Source organism: Ornithodoros turicata, chromosome 3, assembly GCF_037126465.1.
Source record: "Ornithodoros turicata isolate Travis chromosome 3, ASM3712646v1, whole genome shotgun sequence".
Classification (NCBI taxonomy): domain Eukaryota; kingdom Metazoa; phylum Arthropoda; class Arachnida; order Ixodida; family Argasidae; genus Ornithodoros; species Ornithodoros turicata.
The window spans coordinates 3,152,416-3,180,303 of NC_088203.1; the positions used below are offsets into that span (position 1 = coordinate 3,152,416).

The following is a 27,888-nucleotide window of genomic DNA, read 5'->3' on the forward strand; positions in this document are numbered from 1 at the left end:
TCACTGTCAGACGCGAGATGCTCGAGTTTCCCTGCGTCGATAAGCATCGGTGTTAATTATATGTTTCTGTCTGTGTGCGTGTGTAATTTGTAATTACTGGGCGTGTGTTTATTCCTGTTTTTGCTCGGGGTAAGGTTATGAAACTCTCTGTCCTGGTTCCCTTTTGCGAAAACCGCCTGAAACAGCGCCATGGCCAAGCGGGTTAAAGCGTCCGCTCGTTTGTGGTAGCCAGGGTCGTGCCGAAGACTGCGAGGTAGTGGGTTCGAATCCTACTGCAGACTGTGTTGTCTGGGGTTTCCCCTAGGATTTTCTGTCAGACTTTCCAGACGAATGTCGGCACAGTTCCTCGTGAAGGCGGCCCAGGACGCAAACTACAACCCCAAGAAGTGGGGGACAGGGCCCTGTCCCCCACTTCTTGCTGTTGTCCTCTCTCAAACTGCCCACGTCTGTACGCCGCTCATACCCAAGCAGCACACAATATTGGGCCCATATTGGCTGGTCACTGGCGATACGGGTCCAATATTATGAGGCCTGTTTCGCCAAGATTTTTCCCATATTGGCTGAAACTGGGCAATATGGGCCCCATATTGCCCAGTTTGAGCCATTGAGACATTGCCCAGTTTTCCATATGGAGCCTGGTTGCACTCCCCATATTGGTCCAATATTGGCAATCTTGGCAACCCATATGGGTTCAATATTGGACCAATATTGGCGTGCAGCTTGGGTATTTACAGTCGCTTCGCATCGGTAATGCGGAATCTTTTTTTTTTAAGATTCCGTCGGAAATGTGTCAGATGTTTAAGCATTCAGGGGCAGGCACAGGAGCTGAGGAGAACATAATAGCGTTCGCTTTTTTATACGAAGTTTTGTAAGTTCCGTAGTGTTTGTATGTCGGCTTTGCTGCACAACGGGTGGAAGTATGAATGTTTAGCCCGACGATTTTGAAGCCACCTTATGTATCAGTAGGTGATTTATCGTTAAACTGAAAAGAAACATCCGCTCTGGGTAGTAGCAGGATGTTTATACCGAGAGTTGATGGCAATGAAGGAAAAGCTGGCAACATTGAGCAACTAAACATGACGGGAATTCACCATTCCGGCGTGGGCACACAAAGCCAGCATCGCCCACGAACATTTGAAGGTCGAAATATGTTAGTCATCGAAAAGGAAAGACTTCGATTACTGCTCTATTTCTACGTTAGGTCGTGGAACCACACTATGTAAACAGCCCCTCTCTGTAACAGTAGTCACTTGTGAATGGACATATGTAAAGCGGGAGAACAACAGCCTATGCGAAAATAGTTAAAGATGTAAGAAGAAAAAAAAGACAGCTGAACACCTCGAGAAAATTACAGTATCGCCTTCCCTATATATGGCTGCTTCGCTCAGAACCTTTACAGTTTCCACACACAACATCTAGACGAAAATGTGGCGCGTATATCCCGCGTATATACCTCCTGTTGGTGATGAGGTGAAACTCTAACAGCTTCGCTCTCAACGCAGGACCATAAAAACAGCCATAACCGACAGCGCGGCATTCCCTGTACTATAGGACTAACAACCGTGAAGGTAGGACCTCGCATTTGACCTGCCCGCGAGCCTTGTGGGAACGCGGTACTCTAGATGTTCACGATAACTCAGCGCAGTGAGTCAGACGAGTGCGCACACCCAGCAATTGAGAGAAGACGCGACCTCACGCAGCCTTGAAGGCGTCCCTCTTTTTGTGACTCGACGAAGAGCCGTTAACGCCCAGGGAGGGCGCGTCGCACTTTCTTTACTTGCCGAGACGGTCCGTCACCAAATTTGTACTCCACGATGTAATTTCATTCTTTCGTAGGTGGTGTTAGGGTTCTTCTTTCGTAGCTTCTTTTTTTCTTTTTTTTCTGCTGCCGGTTTTAATGTGCCACGATGCGAAGATGTCTAGTTCGCAGAAGGTAGAGGGTGTGGTTTTGATTGCTCCTCAGTGCTTGACAGCGAGGGAGGACAAGGTGTCAACTATTAATTTTTCTTTTTTCTTTTACTCAAGAGTCGAGTTGCGCTCAATGCCCCGCCGATTTATTTCAGACAAACAAAAACAAAAGCGTTGATGTGAATTTTGGAGAGCTGCGCGAAGAGTAAAAAAAAAAAAAAACAGAAGAAGAAGAAGAAATGCCCCTGTTTTCGTGTCTGAGGCAATGGTGCTGTTGGATTGTGTTCACGAGGAGCCCTGTCGTACCTATCTTTGCCCAGTCTATGGAATTACTTTGCATCACGTGACAGTTGAACGTCGATTGACGTTAACTAGCCCTTAAGATATGACAACGCCGCCTGGTCCTCCAACGCTTCGTAAGTACCATCTCAATACAGGTACCCCACAGAGCTTTTTGATGCACGCAGAAAATATTCCTCTCGAAGACAGAGTCTCCCGCCGCTAACCACTCCACCCTTGTCTACACGCCAACATCATAAACCCACCCTAACCACACACGCGTAGGGGGCCAGCATTGACCAACTCCACTCCGTCGTTCCAGCAAAGAAAAAACGCACACACGAGATACAACCGAAAGCCACAACCTAAACGGTCTGCTTCTTCTTAACCACCATCGCCGCTTCATTAGCTATTCATGAAGATGCGTCTCGAAGCCCCGGAATGAACGCTTTGCTCTCTTAAGCTCCCTTCGCCTACCGAGCGGACGCAAGTGGTTTACCAGCTTATTCGCCTTAAACGCCGCGTATCTCAACAGCATGTCACTCGACAAGACCACCGGGTCGCCGGCTGGTCAACCTTTTACGAATGCCCATCGCAAAATGCTAATCCTCGAATGTCAGCGACCGTCTGATGCGCACCTCCAGTTCTATCCTTACGAATGCTTGCGAAGAACGAAACTAAAAGAACACACAATCGAACAGACGAAAGCAAAAAAAAAAAAAACGGTTCGCCAAGTCAACTGGTCTTGGCCCGGGTAATTGATTAGGGTTTTCGCTCCCTTCGTTCGGACGTGGGATTATTTCTCGCTTCGTTGATGCGTGGCGCTACAATCGCTGGTGGTCCGCGAAAGGACAACAAGAGATTCAGTGGGTATACACTGGGGACGGTGAACTGAAACAGATTTACAGTCGGATTGATAAAAGCAAAAGGAAACTGAGAGCTCTGCGTTCTTGCCGTGACCGGATTGGTGCGCGAGCTTTTGAAAAAAAGGCGAAAGCGCGTTTGGAAAATAACGAAATTGCGTTGTGCTTATATTGTGTGCACGTCTGAATGGTTACGGGTTGTATCGGAGAGCGCTGTTTTGCTTAGTGGCCACATCCGGGATGTAGTGAAGTGTGGAAGTACGAACGAGCACGATTTCCATTAATGAAAGCGGCCTCTAGCGGATGTATATGGAACTACACTGAGAAGAGATTTTACTGATTTCTAGAGCGCGGCTGAGACGCGCCGGAAGCTTTGTTGAATGAGGATACGCGCACGGTTTCGTTTTGTGAAATATATTTATGCGAGAAAGTCTGGGCTGGCCCGGGGAAAGGCTGTGGGTATGCGCTGTATAGCATCGAGTAATTCAGGAAGTCATTGCTGTACAATGGCAATCTCGGAAATCAGAAACGTTCTGTTGGGGACACGGTTGGCTAAAATCACTTGTTAGTACTTCACCGTCCCATATGTACCTCTGTTGCGCTTGAAAGTGTTGTGCCAATATTGTCTTTCAAGGTGGACCATGTGGTGCGCGTGTTTATTACTCGAAAGAGATAGTCCTGCAACACCTCAAGATTTGACATGAGATAAACCACGGAGTGCTGATATTAGACAGCCGTGTCACCTACACTATGTATAAGGATCTACAGTCAGCCCTCGATTTATGAACCTTCGATTTATGAATTCCCTCGTTTTATGAACAGGAGCACGAGGAACCAAACTTTTTACATGCATTTTCCCCTCGTTTTATGAACCTCGATATTGAACGGAATTTCTGGGAACCAACTAGGAGTTGCCCAGCGTTTTTGCCCTCAGTTTATGAACAGATCGTTCTGAGGTCAACAGAAATCTTCAAAGGTATTTTTTCGTGGTCTTATGAATGATGCCGGAACGGACGAATCTTTTTCCAGATATTGCACCCTCGGTTTTTATCCCCTCGAAATCCGAACAACAAACTGCTTTTCCGGGGACGCATTAGGGTCGACCAAGTGTACAGCAGAAGGCATGGTCGAAAGCAAAATTACACAATATATTGTATTATAAACACAATCCCAACTCGCAAGTACTGATTCGTCAGCTCGATAGTACTGACTTAACGGAATTTTCGATTTATGAATCCCTCGATTTATGAACGATTTTTCCGGGAACCGAGGGTGTTCATAAATCGAGGGTTGACTGTATATCTGCAGCGTAAAATCAGAGTAGTCTGTGAAAGTTTTTTTGTCACGAAATTCCCGCTTCACCGTGTTTGTTTTCGTCGCCATCTTGGGTGGCAGTCAGGTGTCATGGCGACCCCCGTGGTATAGAAAGGAAACCAATCAGAGGCCCCCGAACTATATGATTGACAGGTCGAGCCAGTGGGACTCCTCCCAGTGGCCAGACTCCCTTTTAATAGACGGCTCTCGTGAAATGCACCATAGTATGCACAAGAACATCGACACGGTGCATTGGATCTTGATTGTCCTTTCTACGTCATCTACCAGCGCCACACACGTGCTCCTGCAGCACTTTTCAATCTTTCAGACAGACCTTCATTGCGAGCTACCTTCTACAAATATAAGAATACACTTTAGCCCCCTTCTCCGTCGTAAAGATTCCTCCTGCTTATCGTACCAAAAATATCCTCCCTCTTCTCTTCCATGGAAGTACTGACATTTGATTCCGCACTTTTAGAGGTTGAGGTATACGTATATCTACACTTTGTCTTCGAGCGTTCTCGTACCATGACGTGCCCTCTCCTCGAGGAGCGCTAAACGACTCCACTTCTGCTATTTCCGCCCTCTTACGGTGAATAATGTGAAATACAAGGGGAACAAAGCCGCTCTTTTGAGGCCGTTTCCAATTCACTATACACTTAACCTTTTTTATTTTACTCCCGAGAACCTGCTACACTTCTAGCACAGAACAGGGGAAGGCTACGAAAGATCGACTATGGCGCCAGCGAGAGAAAAATGAAAAAAAAAAAAAAAAAAAATAGCGCGGAGAGACCCATAAGCCATGGCCAGCCCCTCCGCGGGGGTTGGGATCAGACTTTACCGAGCATTTTTGCTCATCTGTGGAGAAACTCGAGTTCCCCCCCATTTAGAAGGTTCACCCGATCCATCATGTCCTTTGAGTTCGTTGTCTTCCTTCGAGAGTGCTGGGACATAACAGGAGAATTGCTCTTTTCTTGCAGTTTGGAGGGGAAAGCAAATTCGTCGTCGCTGGGGGACCGTTAGTGAAAGCCCAGAGAGCGGGTGGGGGGGGGGGGGGGTAGTTGTGGGGTCAGAGAAGGGGACGTGACGTGACGGGACGTGTTCTGGAGCAATTCGTCGCAGCGCCTGGATTCCTCGACGGTATTCTTCAAAGTCAGCTGCTAAAATATTGGACTTTACTTTTCCCCGAGTTTTTGTCGTGTCTCGAAAAATTTTACAGCACGTCGTTTCACGTCATAATGGCAGACGAGGTCGAGGGATGGGTTCTAAACTTATTCTGCGGTTCTTTCGGGCCGCTCTGTGGCACCTGCACGCGGGGCGTCCCCTGGTGTGAAGGAAGAATGTGGACGTTCACAGCGGTGCCACGTCGGCTCAGTTTGACGGCGAAATGTTTACGTGATGTAAGCGCTTCTCACGGGATATTTTGGCAGATGTGTATTTCGGGAAGTAGCAGGTGGAACAGCGTGATAATTGGTCATGTTTGCGAGGGCGCATTGCGGGACGACGTGATTGTCCTCGAGCTTGCAACTTTGTCCCATCAAGTGAGGTCAATGACAGCAACATTATACATTCGGGATGGAAAGTATGACTGTTCAGAGGCAAGCACGACAGACACGTACAAAGCACACAAAACAGAACACAGAAAGGCACAAAACGACACAAGCCTCAATGTGCCTAAGAACAGCATATTGGAATATGGCAGCCGTCGAAAAAGACAGAGAGCGGTGAGAGTCGAACGACGCACCTCTTGGACAAGTCGCCCGTATACGCCGTGCCAGTGTAACGTAGTGGTTAGCGCGCTTGACCTCCAATCAAGAGCTGTGCAGTTTATCTATCTAGCTTTTTTTCCACGACCGCCATATTTCCATCTCAAGCAGTATTCGTGGCACAGCGAGCTTCACTTTGCATAATTGCATCGCCTCCAAGATCTTGTTCTGTTTGCTTCGTGTTCATTACCGCTGACATTGTCGGCTGCGACACCGATGCCACAGCGTCGATCCTGAGGGAACCTTTACGTTATCGACATATAATTCTGCCCTACCTGTCCTTATCGCGGGCTCGACGGAGCAATAATAATTCGGGGTGTTACGACTGTGCGACTATAAGCGACCGTGCTTTGTCATTGAATGTAGCCAGCCCCGACTAATTCCCCTTGTTCAAGTCAGTCCTCGAGTTCATTTCGGCCCCACCTAACCTTTCTTTGCATGTGCTGAGATCTTGGCCTGCAACGCGCTTCAGAACCCACACCTGTTTGACACTGTGCGGAATAAAATGTAAGGCACAATGTGGCCAGACGAGTGAATCTGTATCCTTGTCTTTCTGAACGAGGCCTTGTTATGTCGGCGTAGTGTAGTGGTGGCACACATGACTGCCAATCAGACAAGCCTGAGTTCGGTTCGCGCCACCGACATACACTGACTCGGAGCTGTCGTCCTCAAAAATACACCCAATCAGGACGTTCCTGCAGGTCCAGGATAACACTCCGCGCACACCGTTCCGTACACAACATTACCCAAGTCACTCTGAGGACAATGACGCCTAACGCAGCCATTACACACCTGGACCGACCACGTCAAACCCTCCATTCAGACTCAGAATATCCCTCTGTTTTCCCTTCGCACGCTGTCCGGCGATTCTCACAGAAGGCGAGAGCGTCCACAAAAGAAAGGCAGCCTCTACGGCCAAGAAAACACCTCTGGCCACTTTTTCTCAGGCTTTATCTTCAACGCCAGTGACGTTTCGGCAAACATGTCAAACTGAGGACACGAGTCCGTGCAGGTTATAACGAGATACAAAACGATCGCGCAGCCGACCGGTTGTTGCCGTCGTCGTCGTCGTCGTCTTCTGCTCTGCTGCTGCTCCGAATTCTTCAAGGTTGCCAGCGGAAGTCTGTGTCAACAGCGAGCGTGCAAAATCTGCAGCTGGGATGAGCCGTCGCTTTGGAATGTTGTCGGGGCTTTGCGTCTTCGAGCTGCGGCTGTGTGTGTTCAGGAGGGGAGTTACTGTTCAGGTGGGCCCACTTTGGGGATTCATTCCGTCGGAGTTGTGCGGGAATTTGGAACCTGCAGGCTTTGTTGAATCTTAGTTCTCAAAACTTCTGATCCGCTGGTGCGAACTTGAATTATTTTGAGATGATCTTGAGCTGCCTTGAGGAATTGTTTGTTCGTGCGATTGTTGCGTTGTGCAGTTTGATGACTTCAAAGTGTGATATGTAAGCGCAGCCTTAGGGGGCGTCCTTGTCGTCGATACGGGTGCAGGTGCAAGAACGGCTGTTCAAGATGAAAATAGCACGCTTTCAATGCAGCTGCACATTCCAGTAGTTCCTACACTTCCAAATGCATATTAATTTGTCGGTTTGCGTCGTCTGGTGGCATCTTAGCACCGCGGGTCGCCTGTGCTTATAAGCGATGACTCCGCTTAGAATACCTTGGAGTATGTAAATTGTATGTAAATATGGCAGTCGACAAAAAAGCCAGAAAGTCGCTGGACTCCAACGACGTATCGTCTCGATTGCCCGTGGAGTGCACTAACCAATTCCGCTGCGCCGGCATCTGCTTTCTGACGACTTGCCGAGGGGAAGCCCCTTGGTAAGTTCTTGTTCTTGTACTTAGTTGTCTTGTCGTTGTTCTTGCTTTTAGGCATCTTGAAGCTTTTGTGTTTTGTGTTTACCGAACCGTTCTTTCCATTCGTTCTTTCACAGAGCCCTTATACGTTCCATCATGCATAATCGTGCTCCGACAATCTCCGAAACCACCAGAACGCCAAACAACGCATGTACGCTGACGTTATCGGCCACGTATATGACGAAGCTGCTTTACGATTTCCAAACTCACATTCCAAGACGAGCTTTTTGCGTCCATCCAGCGTGTCGTTGTCATCTTATGATGGATGGGCGCCGTAACATGGTCGACCGTCGCTCGGAATGCGCTTCGAGCAAGCGGGGAGACACGTATCATAACAGGTCAAGGGGGTCAGCAACTGTGTCAGCGCAAATTCTCTGACCAGACATACGGGATTCTCGCGGAGATTGTGTTGCCGCCTATCGGAGGTCAGGGATATCTAATCGAGATATATATAGCCTCGCGAACGAAATATTTTTTCAAACTTCCGATATATGTATTCTACTTTCAACGTATAATCTCCGCAACTACACTACATGGACTAAAGCTGAAGGGCAGATATTGATAGCAAACGCTTCGACTGGTCATCTGAGTCTTTTACAAAGTCGAGAAGATCCAACGGGACAACTTTTCTTGGGCGTTTTCTCCTGAGCTTGTCTTAGTTTTTCTTTCTTTTAATTTACTAACTAACTGAAGAGCTAACTTCTTTTTAACTAGCTAAATAACTAACTAGAAATAAATGAACGAAACGACAATTAGCCTGCGAGCGAATTAATGAACTATCTACAACACTAAATACCAGCGGCATGCACACGTCGGGGGTGGGTCCAAGGTAACGCCGAAAACTGGGAGGTAATGGGTTCGAATCCTACCACCTGTTGTGCTGTCCGTGGTTCTCCCTGGACTTTCTGGCACACAGTTCCCCGTGAAGTCGGCCCGAGATGCAGACCAACCCCCTTATGTTTTGTACCCTGACTGTCGCCACAGTTGCTTGGCGACGCTAACACAGAATTTGAAAAAAAAAAAAAAAAGAGAACGAATAAGAAAAACAAGAAATAAAACAAACAGCACTAGGTGAGGTCATGTATAACACTGTTATGAGGTGAAGCCCTCTTTAAAGCGCCTGCCCCCTATACGAGCGAATGTATACTTCACAAATATGTCCGTGTATTTGAATCGCAGGTCTTCGCCACGCATGATTTGCGTACAGCGCATCCGCCTTAATACAATATGCGTTCTTCGTTCTTAGCGGAGAGAAAATGCAAAAAAAAAGAAAAAAGGTAAAAAAAGAGTGACGAATCGTGCAGCACCATGAAAACAGAAAGCAGAACAAAGCATTAACCACCGGTGGGAGAAATACATTTTCTCTCACGATTTCCCCGTGCGCCGGCCGTGCCCTTATTTATTTATTCATTTATTTATTTGGATAAATTTCCATTCACATCCTCGTGAAAAGAAACAATCTTCTCTCTCCATAATTTATTACCTCTCTTCCACGAAGGAAAAAAAAAACAAAAAAAAACGTACCACTTTCCGCGCAAAGAACCAAATTTATTCTACAAAAATCAACCGTCCGGACGTAAAAGACACAGAAATATATGTTCCGACGGCGTTAATGTTCGTCGACTCTTGCACAAAGGAGCGAGGAAACGTATGTCTTTGCAAGCGCACACGCATACAAAAAAAAAAAAGGAGAGACCGAGGAAGAGAAATTTTGCAGCACCTCAGCCGCGCTATGTAGCTTATACTACGTAGCGTCTGCGTGGACTAAAATGCGAGTACGGAGCAATGTAATAAACGTAATAAAGCGAAAACATTTGAGAAAAGAAAATGATGTTTCTAAGGAACACTCAGGTAATTGTGGTCTCTGGGGGCGCTTGCGTTTCCATTAGTTTTCCTACCCCGCTGCGTGTTGTGTTCGGCCCGCAAGCAGATGAAGAACAGGAGACCGTTACGAAAAATGAAGAAGAAAAAAAAAACAAAAAAACAGGGCGGTTTCTTTTCTCTGTGGACTGTTTTCCGCCGGGGTCACTCTTCGAGGGCATTATCAAAATGAAGAGATACTTCTTGGGAGAGCCCATGTCAGAAACAACTTCTCGTAATGGGACGGTATTGAGAAGAAGGGAGAAGACAGGGAATGACTTCCAGCGCGACCTGGTGGCCTGGAGCGGAAAATGGAACCTATAACAACTCGCCCAGTATATATGCCTGTCTGGATCGTTTAACTTCTGAAGGTACAAGAACCTGGGTCGCTGCGCAGTGTGTGATCAAAAATTAAATGTCGGACTGTAAGGGTTCCGTAGAACTGTGGTACACGAGGCCTGTCTCGTGTCTTGCACTGGAAGAGTGCGTTGTTGATGATGTCCATGATGATGATCATGATGATGGTGAGAAAAGGAAAAGTAGGAGAATGACGATGACCAGACCGACACGAAGTGATATGAAACCGGTTTTGGCTTTTGGGCTCATCTGATGGTGATATCGATTTAAGTAGTCGTGAGGTCTTGTAATGATAATGCTACAGCAGCTATACTGGACGGATGACAAGTTTCACCAGTTATTACACGTTCGTTCAATCTTATTATCCAAGCTCGACAAGGAAACCTCATTAAGACCCCAAGGAGAGACTTAGAAACATAAGCATAACGAAACTCATCAACTAATCGAATCAATAAAACGTGGTTGTGACCACAATTAGTTATGCCGGATAAAGGGGGAAAAATGGGGGAATTCGTCCATGCCAATCCGCATTCAAAGTTTTAAAATGATGATATGACATCAGAGCGTACGGTGCAACGGACATCATCGAAGGGCCACGGAGTCACTTCACTGCAATCGCTACGCATAGTGTCGTTTCTAAGGGGAAGGAAAAGCACCCCGTTACTGCTGCTCTCAGAAGTGTCTTTCGTCTTTTCAAAAACGACAGATATATATAGTGATTGTACTAAACTATAATGTCCTTAATTTGGGGTAGTTAGTTGATCATCGTACTGCAAAGCAGCAATCAACATACAGGCAGAAAAGAGCACGAGCTATACACAGACAGCTGCTTACTTACAGCTGGCGAATTTTGTTTACACATTTCGTCTCCGCTCCGCATGCATGATTATTCCCCCGTATGGAACCCGCGTTCCAAGTCGTCAACTCCTATATAAGACGTATTGTGTAAAAAAAAATTCGCCAGTTGTAAGCAAGCAGTTGTCTGTGTCGCTCGTGTTCTGTTCTGTCTCTGTGTTAGTATACTGCTTTGAAGTACGATGGTGGTACTAAGCATGACTTCTTTCACTGGAACAAGTACAGTCTCATGCACGATAGCCTGTGCCATTAAATGTTATATTTAATGAGGCTCCGAGTTTTACTTTGTGGTACGAATTGATAGGTGCCTTACTTTAATTTACTCCTCAGAAACCTCAAGACATTCACCTTCTACACTATAGAGGACGAGTGAACAATTACACTCATTACCCCGCTTTTTATACCTGACCGTAAATCTCATCATCATCACCTACACTTGAACCCCCGACCCACTATACGGTACGACGACGCAACGTCATTAAGTCCCATTCACATGTGCCGTTGACATTAACCGAATTGCAGATGTCATAGACCGGCGCTAACTGTCTACGACGTGGGAGCAGTTGGCGTCCATTGTGTTTGCGGTTGGCGTCTGGATGACCCCAATGAAAGGGACGCATAAACAATGTATCGGACGCTGCAGCTGTTGTTGCCTGACCAAGAAGACTTTCGCATCTGCGTTGCGCTATACCCCTTCACGTGTGAAACAATAGGTGTTTTAGGATCGCAGATACCGGCTGTGGTCTGTTGTTGCCGGTGTGTTCTTTTTGTCTGGCAACACTTTCTTTTTTTTTTTTTTGCTCGACGTTTCCTGATCGCATAATACGAGTGGGCTCTCTGTTACTTTTGTACTCAATGTCACATCGTAGACCTGAAGCGAGGTCACAGCCGTTGTCGCAACGATGTCATCTTCAATGTGAGAGACCTGGGCACCCTGGAAGTCGCTGAGAAAGGCGTGTTAGCTTAGCTGAATTGGTAGAGCCCTGGACCGGCAATCCAGAAGATGTGGGTTCGAGTCCTACAGCTGGCTAACCTTTTCCGTGACTTTCATCTTTCATCTTCAATGTGTCCGCGAATGCAGCATGCGACAAGTCGTACGTGTTTCTCGCCCATTGCGCATTGACATTACAACGCACGGCGAAAATATTTAGCATTTTCACCCTAGTATATCAATGAAGAACTGTTTGGGGCCGCGTTAAATGTCACTTCCACGATGCTTTAACGAATTCGCCACATACCACCATGTTGCTGACGCCTTCGGTCAAGGCTTGAACCCGCAGCTTTGGAATCAGTGTGGTCTACCAAGGCCGGTGCACAGCAGCCTCATTGCCTGATAGCCAAAACACGGATGACATCACTTATCAGTTAAGATAATAGTATTTCCGCTTTGGGATATTTGGGACATCCTCTTGTGTGCTGAGACTGCACCTGGTAAGCTTTCTCAACCAGCAAAGCAAAAAAAAAAAAAAGAAGAAGAAAAAATAAAATCTCCGTTTCCTATCGCTCTGCAAGATTTACGATGTGCACAAACACAGCCGAGTCACGCAGTGAAAAGAGATTTACACGCTGAGCATCGGCACGCGGAGAACGTGGTCGCATTAAAGAGTCACTGCGCCGAAAAAAATTTTCAGAGACCTCCCAGGCACCGCTCCGCTCCGCTTGAAATAGAATCCGTCACAGCTGAAAAACATCATTGGCGCCAGCGCACCCGAAGGCGTCGCCTGATTTGATGTGTTCGCGTCCATTGCCTGCGACACGGTTGCAGAAGGAATATACACTGTTGACAGACGCTTCTTGAGTTTCCGTTAGCGGCTAATGCTAAATGAGGCAATGTGGGATCCTCGTAGCTATTCCTGGCACCCGCGTGTTCAGTGAGGTGGTTGCATGATACATCTCTGTATGGGTGGTTTTAAGCTGTTGCTTGATTATTTGTTATTTTTATTAACCGTTGGTAAATTTACTATGGGTTTAAAAGACTACTGTCTTTACGGGTTCTCTTTCATTCTTTTCTTCCCTACGGATTTCTTTAGGCATCCTTGATACCTCGACACCCTACACTGTAAACTGAAAAACACCCTTATGGGTGTAAATGGCTTGTCCTATAACTGACACCTCTTTTTACACCATATGGTCTTAGAACACCCTTTTCAGAGGGTGTATTCTGTGTAAGACACCCTTTGAAATGGTGCTTTTCCTTGAAAATGCTTTCTTTTGCACCCTTTAAACACCCTTCTAGGAGGGTGTAAGGTTGTTAAACACCCTCCTAAAAGGGTGTATAAAGGGTGCAAAAGAAGGCATTTTCAAGGAAAAGCACCCTTTCAAAGGGTGTCTTACACAGAATACACCCTCTGAAAAGGGTGTTCTAAGACCATATGGTGTAAAAAGAGGTGTCAGTTATAGGACAAGCCATTTACACCCATAAGGGTGTTTTTCAGTTTACAGTGTATGTATGCGAGGACCCGAAATCTGAAACTCGTGCGGGTTTATGAAAATTGAGAGGGCCTTGATAGGGGGGGAAAAAAGAGAGAGAGAAAGAGAAAGAGACAAATCTCAGCGAACGCACATCTCGAGTTTTATGCTCTGCCCCAGCCATACGCTCGTGCTGAATCAACATCGTACAAAATCACTAACCTCCTTACCAGCATCGTTAACCTCAATCGCCGAAGGAGAAGACGTAAAAAGATTGCTTTGGAAAGCCCCTCCCTTAAACCATTCTGGTTTGTAATGGTCTTTACCGCAGTTTCTAATGGCAGTAACGTTTCTGTCCAGAGAGCTGCTAGATACGCTATAGCGTCTTTCGAACAAACGTGACGCGGCTAACGTAACGATTTACCGTTACGACTATGCACCTCAGCAAACGGAACGGCAGCCAGACTCAATGTTGGCCTTCTTTTGTGTCCGCTAATTGCATTAAGCGTCAACGCATTCGGCGATGCGATAGCATTTCTTGGCTATAGCGGACAAGAGATACAATGCTTTCAGATGAACGGCTATACCTCCTTTGAAAAGCAGACGCTATTTTGTTCTTGCAACGTCCAATTAGAGCCGCGAAAGGACGTTGCAGAAGGTCCTTTACTGGCCAATCAGCATGAGCCGCTTCTATCACACGTCTTATTGGTAAAAGGCCGAGTTCTTGTCTCCCGCTCTTCCGCTTGCGTAAGACTCACGTCAACAGCGTACGCGAAAGAAGAAAGTACGCAATTGGGCTTCGTCCTTGGCGATGCGCTGGGGACTGAGGTACGCTCCCCGATTCAACCATCTTGTTTTTTTTTGACGAGGTGGGTTTGCCGGAGTTGGCATCGCAAAAGACACTAACAATGGGAACTCTTTGTGTGGGTGATTTCGGTTTGACTGCTGCTGTTGTGACGGCAGCCTTGAGCTGGTTCGAGCGTTTGCTGCACACTCAAGGTGACTGGCTTAAGATTAACTGTTTCGTAAAGGTATTTGGCAATGGTTGACGATGTGGAAGCGCCGATTTTCGTGCCGGCACGTTCAAAGTGGGAGGTGTTTTTAAGAGACCCGCAGTCCTGTTTAGAACTTGGACCTAATCGGGTCTTCAGCAGACGATCGAGAACAAGCAGGTAGGATATGTTATGTGTAAGGATACAGCAACGTATTTTCGTTACTTTTATATGGGAATAGGCGATTGATGTCTTATTGAAGCAATGATGCGAGTCATGGTTTACACAACAGTTCGTGATAATTATCATGTAACACATTACATTTGTGCTGGCGTTCTGAATGTAACTTCATTACAAAACACATGCGATTTATCCAGCCATAACCGTCTCACACCGTCTCAAAGTACCCTTTCACATTCAGCATGCAATAAACACACGTATACCGAAATCTCCGGATAAAACGATTTCCGAGTCTGGGCTTACCATCGCTGTACACGTGTACACGAATACAAAACGTTCTATAAATCACAAACTCGCTAAAAGCATTGGCAAGCACAGAAAAAATAAAACGCTGAAAAAAAAACCGGGCTTCGTAAAAAAAAAAGAACCAAAAAGAGAGCAGACATGAAAGATGAAAGGATCGCGTGACCGCGACACATCAGTGCCAAACCTTTTCCCGATACCGCCGTCGGCACCGCGTTGAGCACTGAATAAATGGCCGCCATTTTAGAACGTTCAGCCTCAACACGTAAAGAAAAGAAGATGACAAAAAAAAAAATCTCGTACCCCCTTCTCTGGTGTATCTTTTACTGCTCCCGCTCGAAGAAGGAACAATAGCGTGGCGCATTACAGAGTAATTAACCGCGAGACACAAAAGGCACCTCCGCGGGCGAGGCAATGGAGGAACGGAAACGTCTGTACTACGTGGGGTTTGTCCGTTTATTTTGTCGACAGTCGTTAGCGATGGTCTTTCTTTTTCTTTTTTTTGCTCGTTTGGGGCGCAGACGATAAACGTGCGTTGACTGTGTGTCGTGCACGCTGGTGGTGGTTGTTATACTCAGGTGGTTTTGGGTGTTCCGTTAAATTGTGAGGCACCAGAGGATAAAACTGGTTTTGCTTTGTTATACAGTGACGGAACCAAGAGACAGGAAGTGCACGAATGTTTCCTCTGTGTAATAAAGAATAACGTCGCGGCACAACTGTGATCATAAGCGACACGGTCGATTAATTTTGCCCACCTAAGGATTCTTTCATCTGACTGTCTTAGACATAAGTCTGCACTAATGAGCTCTATAGATATGGCGCTAGCCTCCTGAAACCGTGTGCATTAGTGGAAACCAGTTGCCGGGTTGTTGTTGTCGATGGTCGCTACCTTATAGCGAAAGAACTACAGTGACGGGGCACCATTTTATTCCGACCTTCTAACATGGACGCTCTTTGTCTTTACAGGATGACAACCCGCCATCTCACCATCCATCCGCGGGACAACACAGCTGAGGCAGAAAAAGAAATCTAAACGGGCCCAACGCTGTCTCCTATCGAGCGTTACCGCTCACGGGATAAGGCTTTAATCCTCTCTTCCCCATGGGATTCTCCTGCTGCTGGTAAGCCTTCTTCTGGACCAGCGACCGCACCTGGCTTTCGCTGCAATTCGAACGCTCCTCGCCTTCACTCAACGGGAACAATCGTGGTCTGATCGACACCGACAGGGACATCGCATCACCGGAGACTCTCGGGGAGCATGACTCCTCCTACGGATGTGTGGCATCGAAGAGTGTGATCGGTGACACAGCTGTGGTGTTCGAGAATGGTGATCGGCGTCGCAACTCGGCTCGTCATGCGGTGCTTGTGCGTAAGCACGTTATGTGCGGCACTCGTTTTGGTTCTGTCGACGCGGCTAGCCTCCGCAGTGCATTACGTCGTTGCGGAAGACTGTGACTGGAGGACGATACAGCAGTCTTCGAGTACGGAGATCGCGCTAAAGTGCCGCTTCCAAGCCATTCGTGCTGGGCCCGACGGAACGAACTTCAGCTTGATCCAGCCGGATCACACGACCAGTCTTACTGTGCTGTGCGGTTCGTTGTTTACGGAGAGCAGGCTCGGGAACGGTACGTTCGCAACGTTGAGGTTCCTGCGGTCGCTCCACGTTGAACAGTGTAAGTTAGCCGAAGTGCCAGACTCTGCCTTCGTTGGACTAGTCGAGCTAAAGAACCTGACTGTCAGGACTTATAACGGTGATTGGGGTGCGTTGTCGTTGAACCTAGCGAGGATGGCCCTAACGCCTTTGAAGCTCCTGGAGAGGCTGGACATCGGTCACAACAACATGAAGTCCTTGCCGCAGTCTCCCTTCTGTGACTTAAAGAACCTCAAGTTTCTCAACCTGACGCATAACAGCTTCGAGGACATGACCAACATGGGGTTCAACGAGTTCGGTGGGGAGAGGTCAAAGTGCCTCGACGAACTGCTTGAACTGGACCTATCGTGGAATAAGCTCCGGTACATCGATGACAGGGCGTTTATGGCTTTGGGAAACTTGCGTTCCCTGTACCTCCAACATAACCAACTGACCCAGCTGGTGGAGACGGCGTTCGGCGGTCTGATACATCTGCAGGTTGTCGACATGTCGAATAACCAGTTGAACACAATCCCTCCCAAGCTCTTTCACGGATCCGTGGACATACGCGAACTGTATCTGCAGAATAACTCGTTGGGACTCTTGTCGCCTCACACGTTTACCGACTTGCAACAACTAGTCATCCTCAACTTGAGCCACAACCAGATTTCCAGCGAGTGGATTACTCACGATACATTCGCAGACCTCATCCGCCTCGTTATCCTCAACCTGAGCCACAACAAGCTGAGACACATCAACGCTACAACGTTCCAATCACAGTACAGCTTGCAGATACTGCATCTGGACCACAACCAGATCGAAACAATCGACGACAACGCGTTCGCGTCACTGTACAACCTCCACACTTTAAGCCTCAGCGACAACAAGATGAAGCACCTGGACATCTTCACACTGAACGGACTTTACGTGCTCAGTAATCTTGCTCTGGACCGAAATCATCTCCACACCATCCACCTGGAAGGGTTCAAGAACTGTAGCAGTTTGCTCGACCTACAACTATCCGGGAACAGATTAACTGATGTTCCTCACGCACTTCAGTTCTTGAGGTTTCTCAGGTCTCTGGACTTATCGGAAAACTTATTGCAAAACGTCACAAACATAACGTTGTCTGGAATGTCCAACCTCCATTCATTGAAGATCTCCGGCAACCGTATCGGAAACATGACGCGTGGAACGTTCCAGGAGCTGAAGTCGCTTCGAAGACTTGACCTGTCCCACAACAAAATCGAATCGTTGGAGCACGGCATATTCGACGATGCGTCCGCGTTGAACATCATCCTCCTAAATGACAATCTTCTCAAAGACGTCAACGGCCTCTTTATGAACCTGGCTCATTTGAGACTCCTGAACGTCTCGCGTAACGGGATCACGTGGTTCGACTACGCCTTGGTCCCGCGCCAGCTGAAACATCTCGATATCCACGACAACGAAATTGAGACTCTCGGAAATTACTACGAGCTGGAAGACAAGATGCACCTCAAGATCCTCGATGCATCTCACAACAGGATCAGAGAAATCAACGCGGCTTCTTTTCCAAACCAGATCGAAGTCATTCAACTTAACCACAACAGGATCAGCATCATCCATCCGTTCACCTTCATGGCCAAACACAATCTGACTAAAGTAAACCTGACGCACAACCGGATCGAGAACGTCGACATCAACGCCTTCCGCTTGAAGCCCATCTCGGCGAAAGCCGTTTTGCCCGACTTTTGGATTGCGGACAACATTTACTTCTGCGATTGCACCATGGAGTGGCTTCAGCGGATCAACAGCCTGGACGATACTCGACAGTATCCCAGGGTTGTGGACCTAGATCAAGTTGTCTGCCAGATGCCGTTTGCTCGCCGGAAGCCGCGCATGCTCTTGTCGCATGCTAACTCTTCCGACTTTCTGTGCAAGTATAAGAGTCATTGTTTTGCGCTCTGCCACTGCTGTGAGTTCGACGCCTGTGACTGTGAAATGGTGTGTCCAGAGAACTGCACGTGCTACTCGGATCAGACGTGGAACACCAATATTGTCGACTGTAGCTTCACGTCCTACAACAGCATTCCACCGCGCGTGCCCATGGACGTCACCGAACTCTACTTGGACGGTAACGACATGTCTCATCTTTCGAGCCACAGCTTCATCGGGCGAAAGAACTTAAAAGTTCTGTATCTAAACAACAGCAACGTTCAGACAATCCACAACCGCACTTTTAATGGGCTCGTCGGTCTTCAGGTGCTGCACCTCGACCATAACAAAGTGACTGCTCTGCACGGTTTCGAGTTTGAGAACCTGACGAATCTCAGAGAGTTGCATCTTTCGAACAACCGTATCGCTACCGTGAGCAACAGGACCTTCACCGCCTTAAAGTCGCTGGAGGTCCTGTACTTGGATAACAACTACATCGTCGAGTTCCAAGTGTGGAACTTCAACTACAACCCAGCCCTCTCTACTCTGAGACTCGGACATAATCCGTGGTCTTGCAACTGCCGCTTCATGGAGAACTTCCAGGACTGGGTTCATATGTTTGGTGGACCTCTGAAAGACACCATCTCCGTCCGCTGCCGTCAGAACGACACGAACGGCCCGTTTCTCTTAGAGTTCAACGCTACCGCCTGCACGAACTTCACGGCAGTCACCTATCTGCAAGCAGTCTTCTCTGACACGTACGTTCCGCTCATGATCGTCGCGCCATCGCTGTTCGTCCTCCTCCTGTTCATCTTAGTACTTGTGCTCATCTACCGCAAACAGATGAAAGTATGGATGCACAGCAAGTACGGTGTCCGTCTGTTCCGCCGCAGTCAGTACGCTGCAGATAACGACAGGCTGTTCGACGCCTTCGTCTCCTACTGCAAGAAAGACGAGGCGTTTGTTGCCCAAATCTTGGCGCCGGACCTCGAATGCGGCAACAACCCACCGTTCCGACTGTGCCTTCGCTACAGGGATCTTCCCATGTCGGGCTACGTCGCCGAAGCCATCACGGAAGCCATCGAGTGCAGCCACAGGACATTGATTGTGCTCTCCGAACAATTCCTCAAGAGCGAGTGGTGTCGCTTTGAACTGAAATCCGCGCACCACGAGCTCCAGTGCAACAGCAAGCACAAGTTGATCGTTGTGCTTCTGGACAATCTCTCCGTCAAGGAGATGGACGCAGACGCGCGCCAGTGCCTCCGGTCCGCCATCGTGATTCGGTGGGGAGACAAGAGGTTCTGGGAGAAACTTCGGTACGCATTGCCCGACGCGTGCAGGACGAATCGAAAGCAAGTGGTCGTCAATCATGCGTCCGAGGTGACGGTGTGTCCTTCGAACATGATGACAGCGACCAGGTGTCCCAACAACGTGGTCAAACTAGTGTGAGCGTTGGGGGAGTTTCTGTGCAGAAAGACGTGTACATAGTATAGGACTTGTGCGGTGTGTTGCTGTCTGTGGCGCTGATGTGCGTTGCTCGTTCCAGCGTCACTCAGAATGACGTTTATTTTGAATATTTTTTTCGCCTTCTGTGTTGTTAGAATGGAGCAGATGCCTGGCTTGTCTTTCGACTCAAAGCAGTGCTGAGGAAACGCGAGTGTGCCATAACTACAGATTAGATCGTAGAGCGCCTTGAGAGCCTGTAGTGCCTTTCCTTTCTACGTGTTCTATACAAATCTGGGCCATACACACGGAGCCTTAAAAAAAAAAAAAAGGGGTCACATTTTACGCTGTACACATTGATGTATAGAAGATATAGTTTTTACGTTCTCAAAGATAAGATAAGCATATTTTCTGAGTGAACGCTGGAACTTTCATGCTTGCACCTCTTACATACAGGAACAGTGGAAAGTCAAGAGACACTGATATTGCCTTCCAACATTGCCAAAACGAGAAACATGTCGTGGACTTACCCGTGCATGTGTATTTCGCGGCTGATGGACACATGGACAACTGATGGACACATTGCGTTTCGATACCCTGTAGTTCCTGTAAAGAAAAAAAAAATAATGAACGTGTACATAGCCAACACCTACATCAAGGACTTTCAAAATGTGGTGAACAAAACAGAAAAAAAAAGACGTGTAGATGCTACCGTTTGATTTGCACGACCTCTCCTGCCTTTGATTGTTTATATGATAATGGATGCAAAGGACTCCCTCACTCAGAGGAAGATAGCAACACGTTGCTTTTTTTGTAATTGTCGAATGTTGCCTTCAAGATGGCTGCATATGGAAATGCTGCGCCACTTCAGCGTACTCTTGTCAGACGCGTTATTTATTTTAGCCCTTCCCAGTTTCTTATTTATGTTCCTCGTGTCAACATGATTCATGTCGACAAACATGCCCCGACGTTTCCAGTCAGCCCTTACAATGTCGGGGCTATCCTAGAGAATCGCGCTTTGCTTTTAATGTCTTTTATGATGTACTTGAACAATCCCATGCTGCAGCAACGCAGTTTTTGCAGATGCATACTGAAAGGCTAATCTGTTGTCTTTGTAAATATAATGGTGAGCGTTTGATTTTTTTTCCCCCTCGTAAGTAGTTCTATTGCGACTCTTTCGAATTGGGATCAGAGATGCGATATACTTTTGTACAAAGTTTTTTTTTCTCGCTGTGGATTAGTGAATTACTGATAGTTTTCTGAAGATACTGTAAGGTACTTCTGAAGGTACTGAGACCAGATTTCAACAGACTGTCACTTCCAGAAATATAAACCATCTGAGCAAGATTGTGCAGTTCACTTTCTTCATACTTGTTATTAGTCATAGGGTACAAAGGAGAGCGAAGCGTCGGGCATCGCACCTTTTTCGAAACTACGAAAAAGGTTAAAGCTTAGTGGACGTTGAAAGACGTGAGAAGCTAGATCTTTCTTTTCAATTTATAAGACTGTGTACATGTGGCAAGGCATTAATCTGGAAGGAAACAATACACTGTGTTGAGAGCCTAAGACTGTGAAGTTTCTTATAAACGAGAACTGATTTACATCTGTACCAGAGAAAACAGCATGAATCGTCTTGCTAGCATTACAGCTGTGATATATTAATAAAAGTGATTTCCTTTGTGTCATTTACTGTCTCGTTCTCTATAAATTATGACAGACACTACTGGGACGTCTGGACGCTCTCTCGTTGTATGAGCTTGGGGTAGGCATTTTCCTTCTCCTGTGAAAGCTTCCTTCCATAAACAGTACACGTTAGCATGTCAGAAGATGAGTGTGTAGCGATTCTGCTGCCACGTATGTTCTTCCCAGGTTGCCAGAGTACATGGACTTGCTCTATGGCAATAAGTACCTATTCTGACACTTTCGCGCGGGCCTCACGACACAATAAACGTACCCCCCTCCCCTCGGCCGCAGATCAACATATCCTTGTGTAGCCTTTGCCCTCTAATAGTCTTGTGGTACAGATGAGGACCTAGTATACAGTACGTGCTACACTTATGGTCAACCATCTCTGATGAACAGAAGACATTTGACGACTATGCGCAGAGGCAAACCCAGCTTTCTACCCGGGTGCGGTTCCTTAAAGGAACAATGAAATAAAATGAAATGACACTTAACACTGCTGAAGGCTGAGCTTCATTCGTCATGCAGCCTATCATAGTCCATCATGAAAAAATATTTTCTCTTAACGGTGTCTCGTCACAGAGGAATTTAATTTTCAAAAACGCCCCCGAAAAAACAGCCACTGACTATGAACGATGAAAGTCACTGAAAAGGTTAGCCAGCTGTAGGACTCGAACCCACATCTTCTGGATTACCGGTCCAGGGCTCTACCAATTGAGCTGAGCTAACACGCCTTCTCAGGGACTTCCAGGGTGCGTCATCTGAAGGGACAAACCAGTCACTCTCTCTCACTCATCCTCCTTTCACTCTTACATGTTGTTACATGACTTACATGACTGTTCGACGCCGCGACCTGCTGACATCACGTAATCAGATTAGTGACATAACAAAAGCGTAGAAAGCAACTGCGACATCTGCTGCGTAGCCTACTGTAAATTCGTCCGTAAACAGATGCGGCACTTGCGGCGTACTCTCTACGTCACGCATCACTCATTCTCTTACGGGCTCTCTGGAGGAGCTGAGTGGTTCCTATAGAGGGTGTGCTGGTCAAAGAACTAGCTCTTTCTCGCGCTAGAGGTCAGCTACAGTCAATCATTCTTCCGCAACAGCGCATGTTGTTTGTTGCACAATCAACCACATTCAAGAGCGAAAAATCACGAAGGGTGCTTTCACTGGTTCTTTAAGGACACAGGTGATGCTGGTGGTGGCTCACAGAACGGACGAAATACCCGGAAATTATTATTTCGTTGAATTTAACAGAGTCTTCTGAAATAGCTGAGTGGGCATGCAGCTCCGTGCTTGTCTTGCAGAGTGTTTTTTTTTTCTTTTCTTTAAGATTATTTACAGATTTTTGATAAAAGGCTATGAGAGCAACATAGATACTGTTTTTGTAGCTGAGTTATAGAACATGGGGACATCTTTTCGAAGAAGGTGTGAACTACAAGATGATATACTCGTATATATGAATTATTTACACTTCTAGATAAATTGAGGTGCTTGAGCAAAAAAGTCAAGACTTCTTCACTTGACAAGCGCTGGAGCACCTTGTACAGGCATACAGGAGAAGTTGTTGTACTTCTTGTTTAGACGTACATCAGATACAGTCGGCATTTTAAAAAAATAATAAAAGCATTTGACTTCGACACAATGTATAGCAATTAACAATTCATAATACTTAAATGCACATAATTGGTCACATCACTTCGTTGCAGACTAATCGATATATCGATCATCTGAAACGAAAGAAAACAGGCCACAACAGAAAAAGGAAAATAGCCGACAACAGAAAAGCAGAATAAATACATCACTCTCGCGAGAAAGCATTTTTTTTTAGTTCACTCTTTGTAACGTTTTCTACGTTTATGTTATGGTGGCAAAATGTGTTTAGTAAGAATGCATGGAAGGGTGTGTGTAAGCAATTGTTGTCCAAAGGTGGAGCGTGAAAAAGGAATCTAATACCCGTGTCACACGGGCAGTCTTCAATGACCATTGAGATCGATGACCATTGAAAATGCAGGTAGCACCACCTAGCGTGTAATGTGTCAACCGCTCAAGAAACATTGGACCCAATGCTCTTCGAGAAGTTGACGCATTACACGCTTGGTGGCGCTACGAGCATTTTCAATGGTCATTGGTTTCAATGGCCGTTGAAGACTGCCCGTGTGACAGTGTTATAACACTTCTCTGTAGATCGTGAAACACAGACAGGTGGGTGCAAGTATAAGGGCACAAAAGTGTTTAGAGCGTCTTCCAGGCTATTTACCACGAATTAACTCTTTGATTAAGGGGCTTCGTACAAAAGCGAGATAGCAAGATGAGAAAAAATCCTCGTTGAAAGCCATTCCCCCCCTTTTTTTTTTTTTTTTCAAAATCTTGAAACGCTAAAGAAACGATGTTGTTTCCAAGCGCAACCATAGCCATCATTCGATGAAAATCTATCGGAACTCCAACCATACAAACGTCAACATAGCTTCTGACCTCACTGGTCATTAAAAGATTTCCAGCATACCTTTACAACGCATCATACACGGCGGCGGCCACCCGCTAGTTAATTGCTTAGATGAGTTTTCGCAGTCCCACCGCGCCGTCCCCTCGACTATACAGGGCAACGGGACACCATTATTTCAAAGTGGCCATCCTTTCCTGAAACGCAGCTCGACTGACCCCTCAATCGACGTTCTGCACCTACAGGAATAGTCCACAAAATGGCGTCCGGTAAAAGTTGTGATGAGACTACCCGGGCAGCAATTACGTAAGCGAACTTCATTAGGCCGCCTCGGATCGGGTAATTACTGCGCGAGCTCAATTCGTACCCTGTATTATGAATACGGTAATCGGCTTTCTTGACAAGTTGCTGAAGCTGAACGCTCGCTCGGTCTGTCGGCCCATGGTCGCGCAACTTCGGTAAAGTGCGTCCGTTGTGTATTGAGGCTGACTGGCAATTACAGAGTCGATGGGAAATTGGTTGGAATACGGAGGCCCCCAGTATATACGTTTATGGTGGAGAGATTCTGGAGCGGTGACTGCTGCGAAGGAGTGTTTAATTAGGGGATTGAAGGATAAGGAACGATAAGACCAGCTCGGAACGAGCGCTGCTCAAGAGGATGCCGGGTATACGGACGTTGAAGGCGACGAAATTGAGGCATTGGTTTCAGGAGAGATGGCCTGTGTGTTCCCAGTGCCGAAGTACGTTCGTCTCATGATAAACCGTTTAGGAGAACGGATAATTATTTCGTCCGTATCATCGTGCAAGTTGGCTGTTTTAGGATTCCAGTGTATAAGGAGGAGTATCAAGTACCTGCAGAAAATTGGAGCTGATGGGTGACACCCATGAACGGTCAGGTGCTTCACTTCTTCGAAGCGTCTTGGTGACGCAAAAAGAACATGAAAAGAAATACAGTCAAACTCCTTTACAACGAAACTCAGGGGACAGCAAAAAAAATTCATAGTAAAGGTATTTTCGTTAAAAAGGATGTCCATTATTGGACCTATAGGGCTCCAGCGGGACCGCAAAAAAATTTGCTGTAGTGGTATTTTCGTTAAAAAGGTGTTCGCTATAAAGGAGTTTGACTGTACACAGAACGGGCCCGATGTGCATACGCAAAAAGGAGACACAGATTCTGGGATTCCGAGATGTGCCCGAGTGCTAACTCTGGTGCAGGTAAATGAAGCACTCAGGTGAAATTCGCTCTCTCTCTCTTATATAGTTGTTCCAATCAAATTCTTATTGGTCAAGGAGGTGTCCTTTTATGTAGTGCCAAACGACGCATAAAAACAGTACAGCAATTGTTGCTTACAAAAGGTTTGCGCGCCGACCATGGGTGCAGTCGTTTGCACGATGACGTTAACAATGATGTGTGTACCGCGCGCACGAACATTTGCATGGATCGAGATACGCGCCTTTTGACGACCAAGCTGCTGGCAACATTGCTACCAGCATTCATGCGCGTGCCACGGAGTAAAAGATGAAGTAAAACGAGAGAAGATTGAAGCAGTGGACGGACTATGGTGAGCTAGAAGGATCTTTCTTCTAGCTCTGGATCAGCTTCTAGCTGGATCAGCTGGATCTCTGCTGGATCTAGCTCTGGATCAGCTTCTGGATTCTTCTAGCTCTAGCTTCTGGATCATCCTTCTAGCTCACCATAGACGGACTACGGTAGCCAAAGAATAACGTAGGTTTATTAAGTCCTCAGTCCCAGCCTCGGTAGCTCAGTCGGTAACGTGCTGGCTGGCTGAGCTCAAGATCGCGGGTTTGATCCCGGCTGAGGGCGGTAGCAATGTGGGGGACGGTAAACATTGCTTCTCCAGCACCCTACGTGTGTCGGCGATTTCTGGCGCACGTCAAAAGAACCCCCAGGTGGTCCAAATTATCCGCAGTCCTACCCTGCGGCACGTGCAACATGTCGCCACACTGCGCAGATAAACCTTACGTTTAGATACCTTTACAAACCCTATCATTACCCAGGTTACCCAAGGTTTATTACAAACCTTACCATTACCCAGCCAAACCACCAGACACCGTCGACCCTTCAGGTTGGTCCTCACTGGTGCGTTTTGACTCACGCTCAACTCCTCAGCGCTCAACGCAGCGCAATGCGTTGACATGTTCTCACTGCCACGGACCTACCCGTCGGTTGACACATGCGGTCGACGAAGCGCACCAACGTGGGTTCAGTGCATGCCCCTACAACAGCACAGACGAAGGCTTTACGATTGAAACTTTTTTTTTTTAAAGGCGTTTTCTTTGCGTGATGTGGTGCCTCGATATGCAAGGTCCAGAAACGGTGACGCTCAGAGATGCTTTCGCTGGATTTCTTGTGGCCCAGAATTCCTCGGCGGCGCTACTCTTGCAGCAGAAATTGAAGGAGACAAGAATACACGTCTTCACGCTGCCTTTTTATAATCTAGCCCCGTCTTGTCACCTCTATTTCGCTGCAAAGCATTCATTGCACTGTAACTCCTATGGCAGCACCCCGAGATACACAAAACGCTGCTCCGTTGCCCGCCATTGCTGTTCACCTACTAAGCGCAAACTGCGCACGCGTCAGGTTCGCCGCTCTGATTGGTCTCCTTGCTGCGTCGAACGCACTGCTGTGTGGAAACGTTGAGCCGTTGCGAACTCTTGCACGTCCGTGCGTGGGACCTCTCCGCTAGCTCGTTGTCATGGTAACTGACGGATACAGGCCAACGGAACGGATGCCTGTGCGTCAAAACGCATCAGTGAGGACCAACCTTTCCAGTCCTGTGCTCTCGTTCCAGCACCCCCGTTCCGGCCAATGTTCCCTGCTTTTCTCGAAGCTTCTGTCCACGTCGCCGTTCACGATTGGCCAGCCAATGGTAGAGACTTCAGCCTCTTTATTTCATGCGTCGACGCAGCTGCGGACACTTCGTCTTCCTTCGTAGCACCCTTTTACACACGGAATGTGCTGACGGGTCACTTTCTTCCTCGCGTTCGCCAGAATCGCGTGTATTTTTAACACTAGCTCCACTATCCCCGAGGGTCTTTAGCGGCAGCATCGCTGGCGCGAAGCTGGCACCATTGCCACGTGTTGGATCATCTTCGCGGTGCACGGCGCTAGCCCTCAGCCCCGTGACTAATTCACGCCAACAAGATCTTTTATGCAAACACGCGAGAGATTCGTACCAAGGCGACTATAGGCCCGACAGGCACTCGCGCGGAATTCCTAACTACTCGCCCGCAATGAGGGTAAGTAGTTCTAGAGATAATCTCGTCCCCACACGGAGAGGAATCGTTACGAAATGTATGCAGGGCAGCCAGTTGTAAAGGCATGCAGGAGACTCTGGACCGAGAGTGTGATACTTCCAAATGGGAAGGCAGGGTCCAATTGTGCATTGGCAACACATGGTTGAAAATACGCGGCTCGCCCAACTAGCGGTCTAGGCCTCCACACTTCAGTGATTTATCCGCACACCCCCTAACCTTTTTACCTGTGCACCCCATGCCCCATGTCCGTGCTATTTCAGCTTTAGACACATGTCGGTGATGATACGTTAAGCTGTTATGATGTAACTCTAATAATGACCCTCACCCCAATTTTCTGCAACAACCCCTCACCCCCCCCCCCCTCCGTGCTTGGGATTCTGGATAAACCACTGCTCCTCTTCGTCACACGCCAAGCCATAACGCAAAGAGCATAACGTGGAGCACGTCGTAACCCACAAAGCCCTCTACGTTATCCTCAAACGTCTAGACGTTGAGATGATCACAAAGACCTTCCATAGAAGGGTATCCAGACGTGGTAGTTCCAGAT

General features: G+C 47.3%; 1 protein-coding gene and 1 long non-coding RNA gene across 6 annotated transcripts in view; one reads left to right on the top strand and one right to left on the bottom strand.

Annotated features, from left to right (window-relative positions):
- Positions 1-21,618, top strand: part of LOC135387836 (toll-like receptor Tollo) — a 144,403-nt gene extending 122,785 nt beyond the window's left edge. For all 5 annotated transcript variants that reach the window (XM_064616993.1, XM_064616991.1, XM_064616994.1 and 2 more), the window contains one exon: positions 15,910-21,618. In XM_064616993.1, coding sequence (XP_064473063.1) covers positions 16,268-19,939 — 3,672 coding nt within the window. In that variant the 5' untranslated portion in view covers positions 15,910-16,267 and the 3' untranslated portion in view covers positions 19,940-21,618. The remainder of the gene's footprint in view (positions 1-15,909) is intronic.
- The window catches only part of LOC135387837 (uncharacterized), a 223,149-nt gene continuing 215,757 nt past the window's right edge, over positions 20,497-27,888 (bottom strand). Inside the window, exon 5 of the long non-coding RNA XR_010421256.1 lies at positions 20,497-20,539. This is a non-coding gene — a long non-coding RNA (uncharacterized LOC135387837). The remainder of the gene's footprint in view (positions 20,540-27,888) is intronic.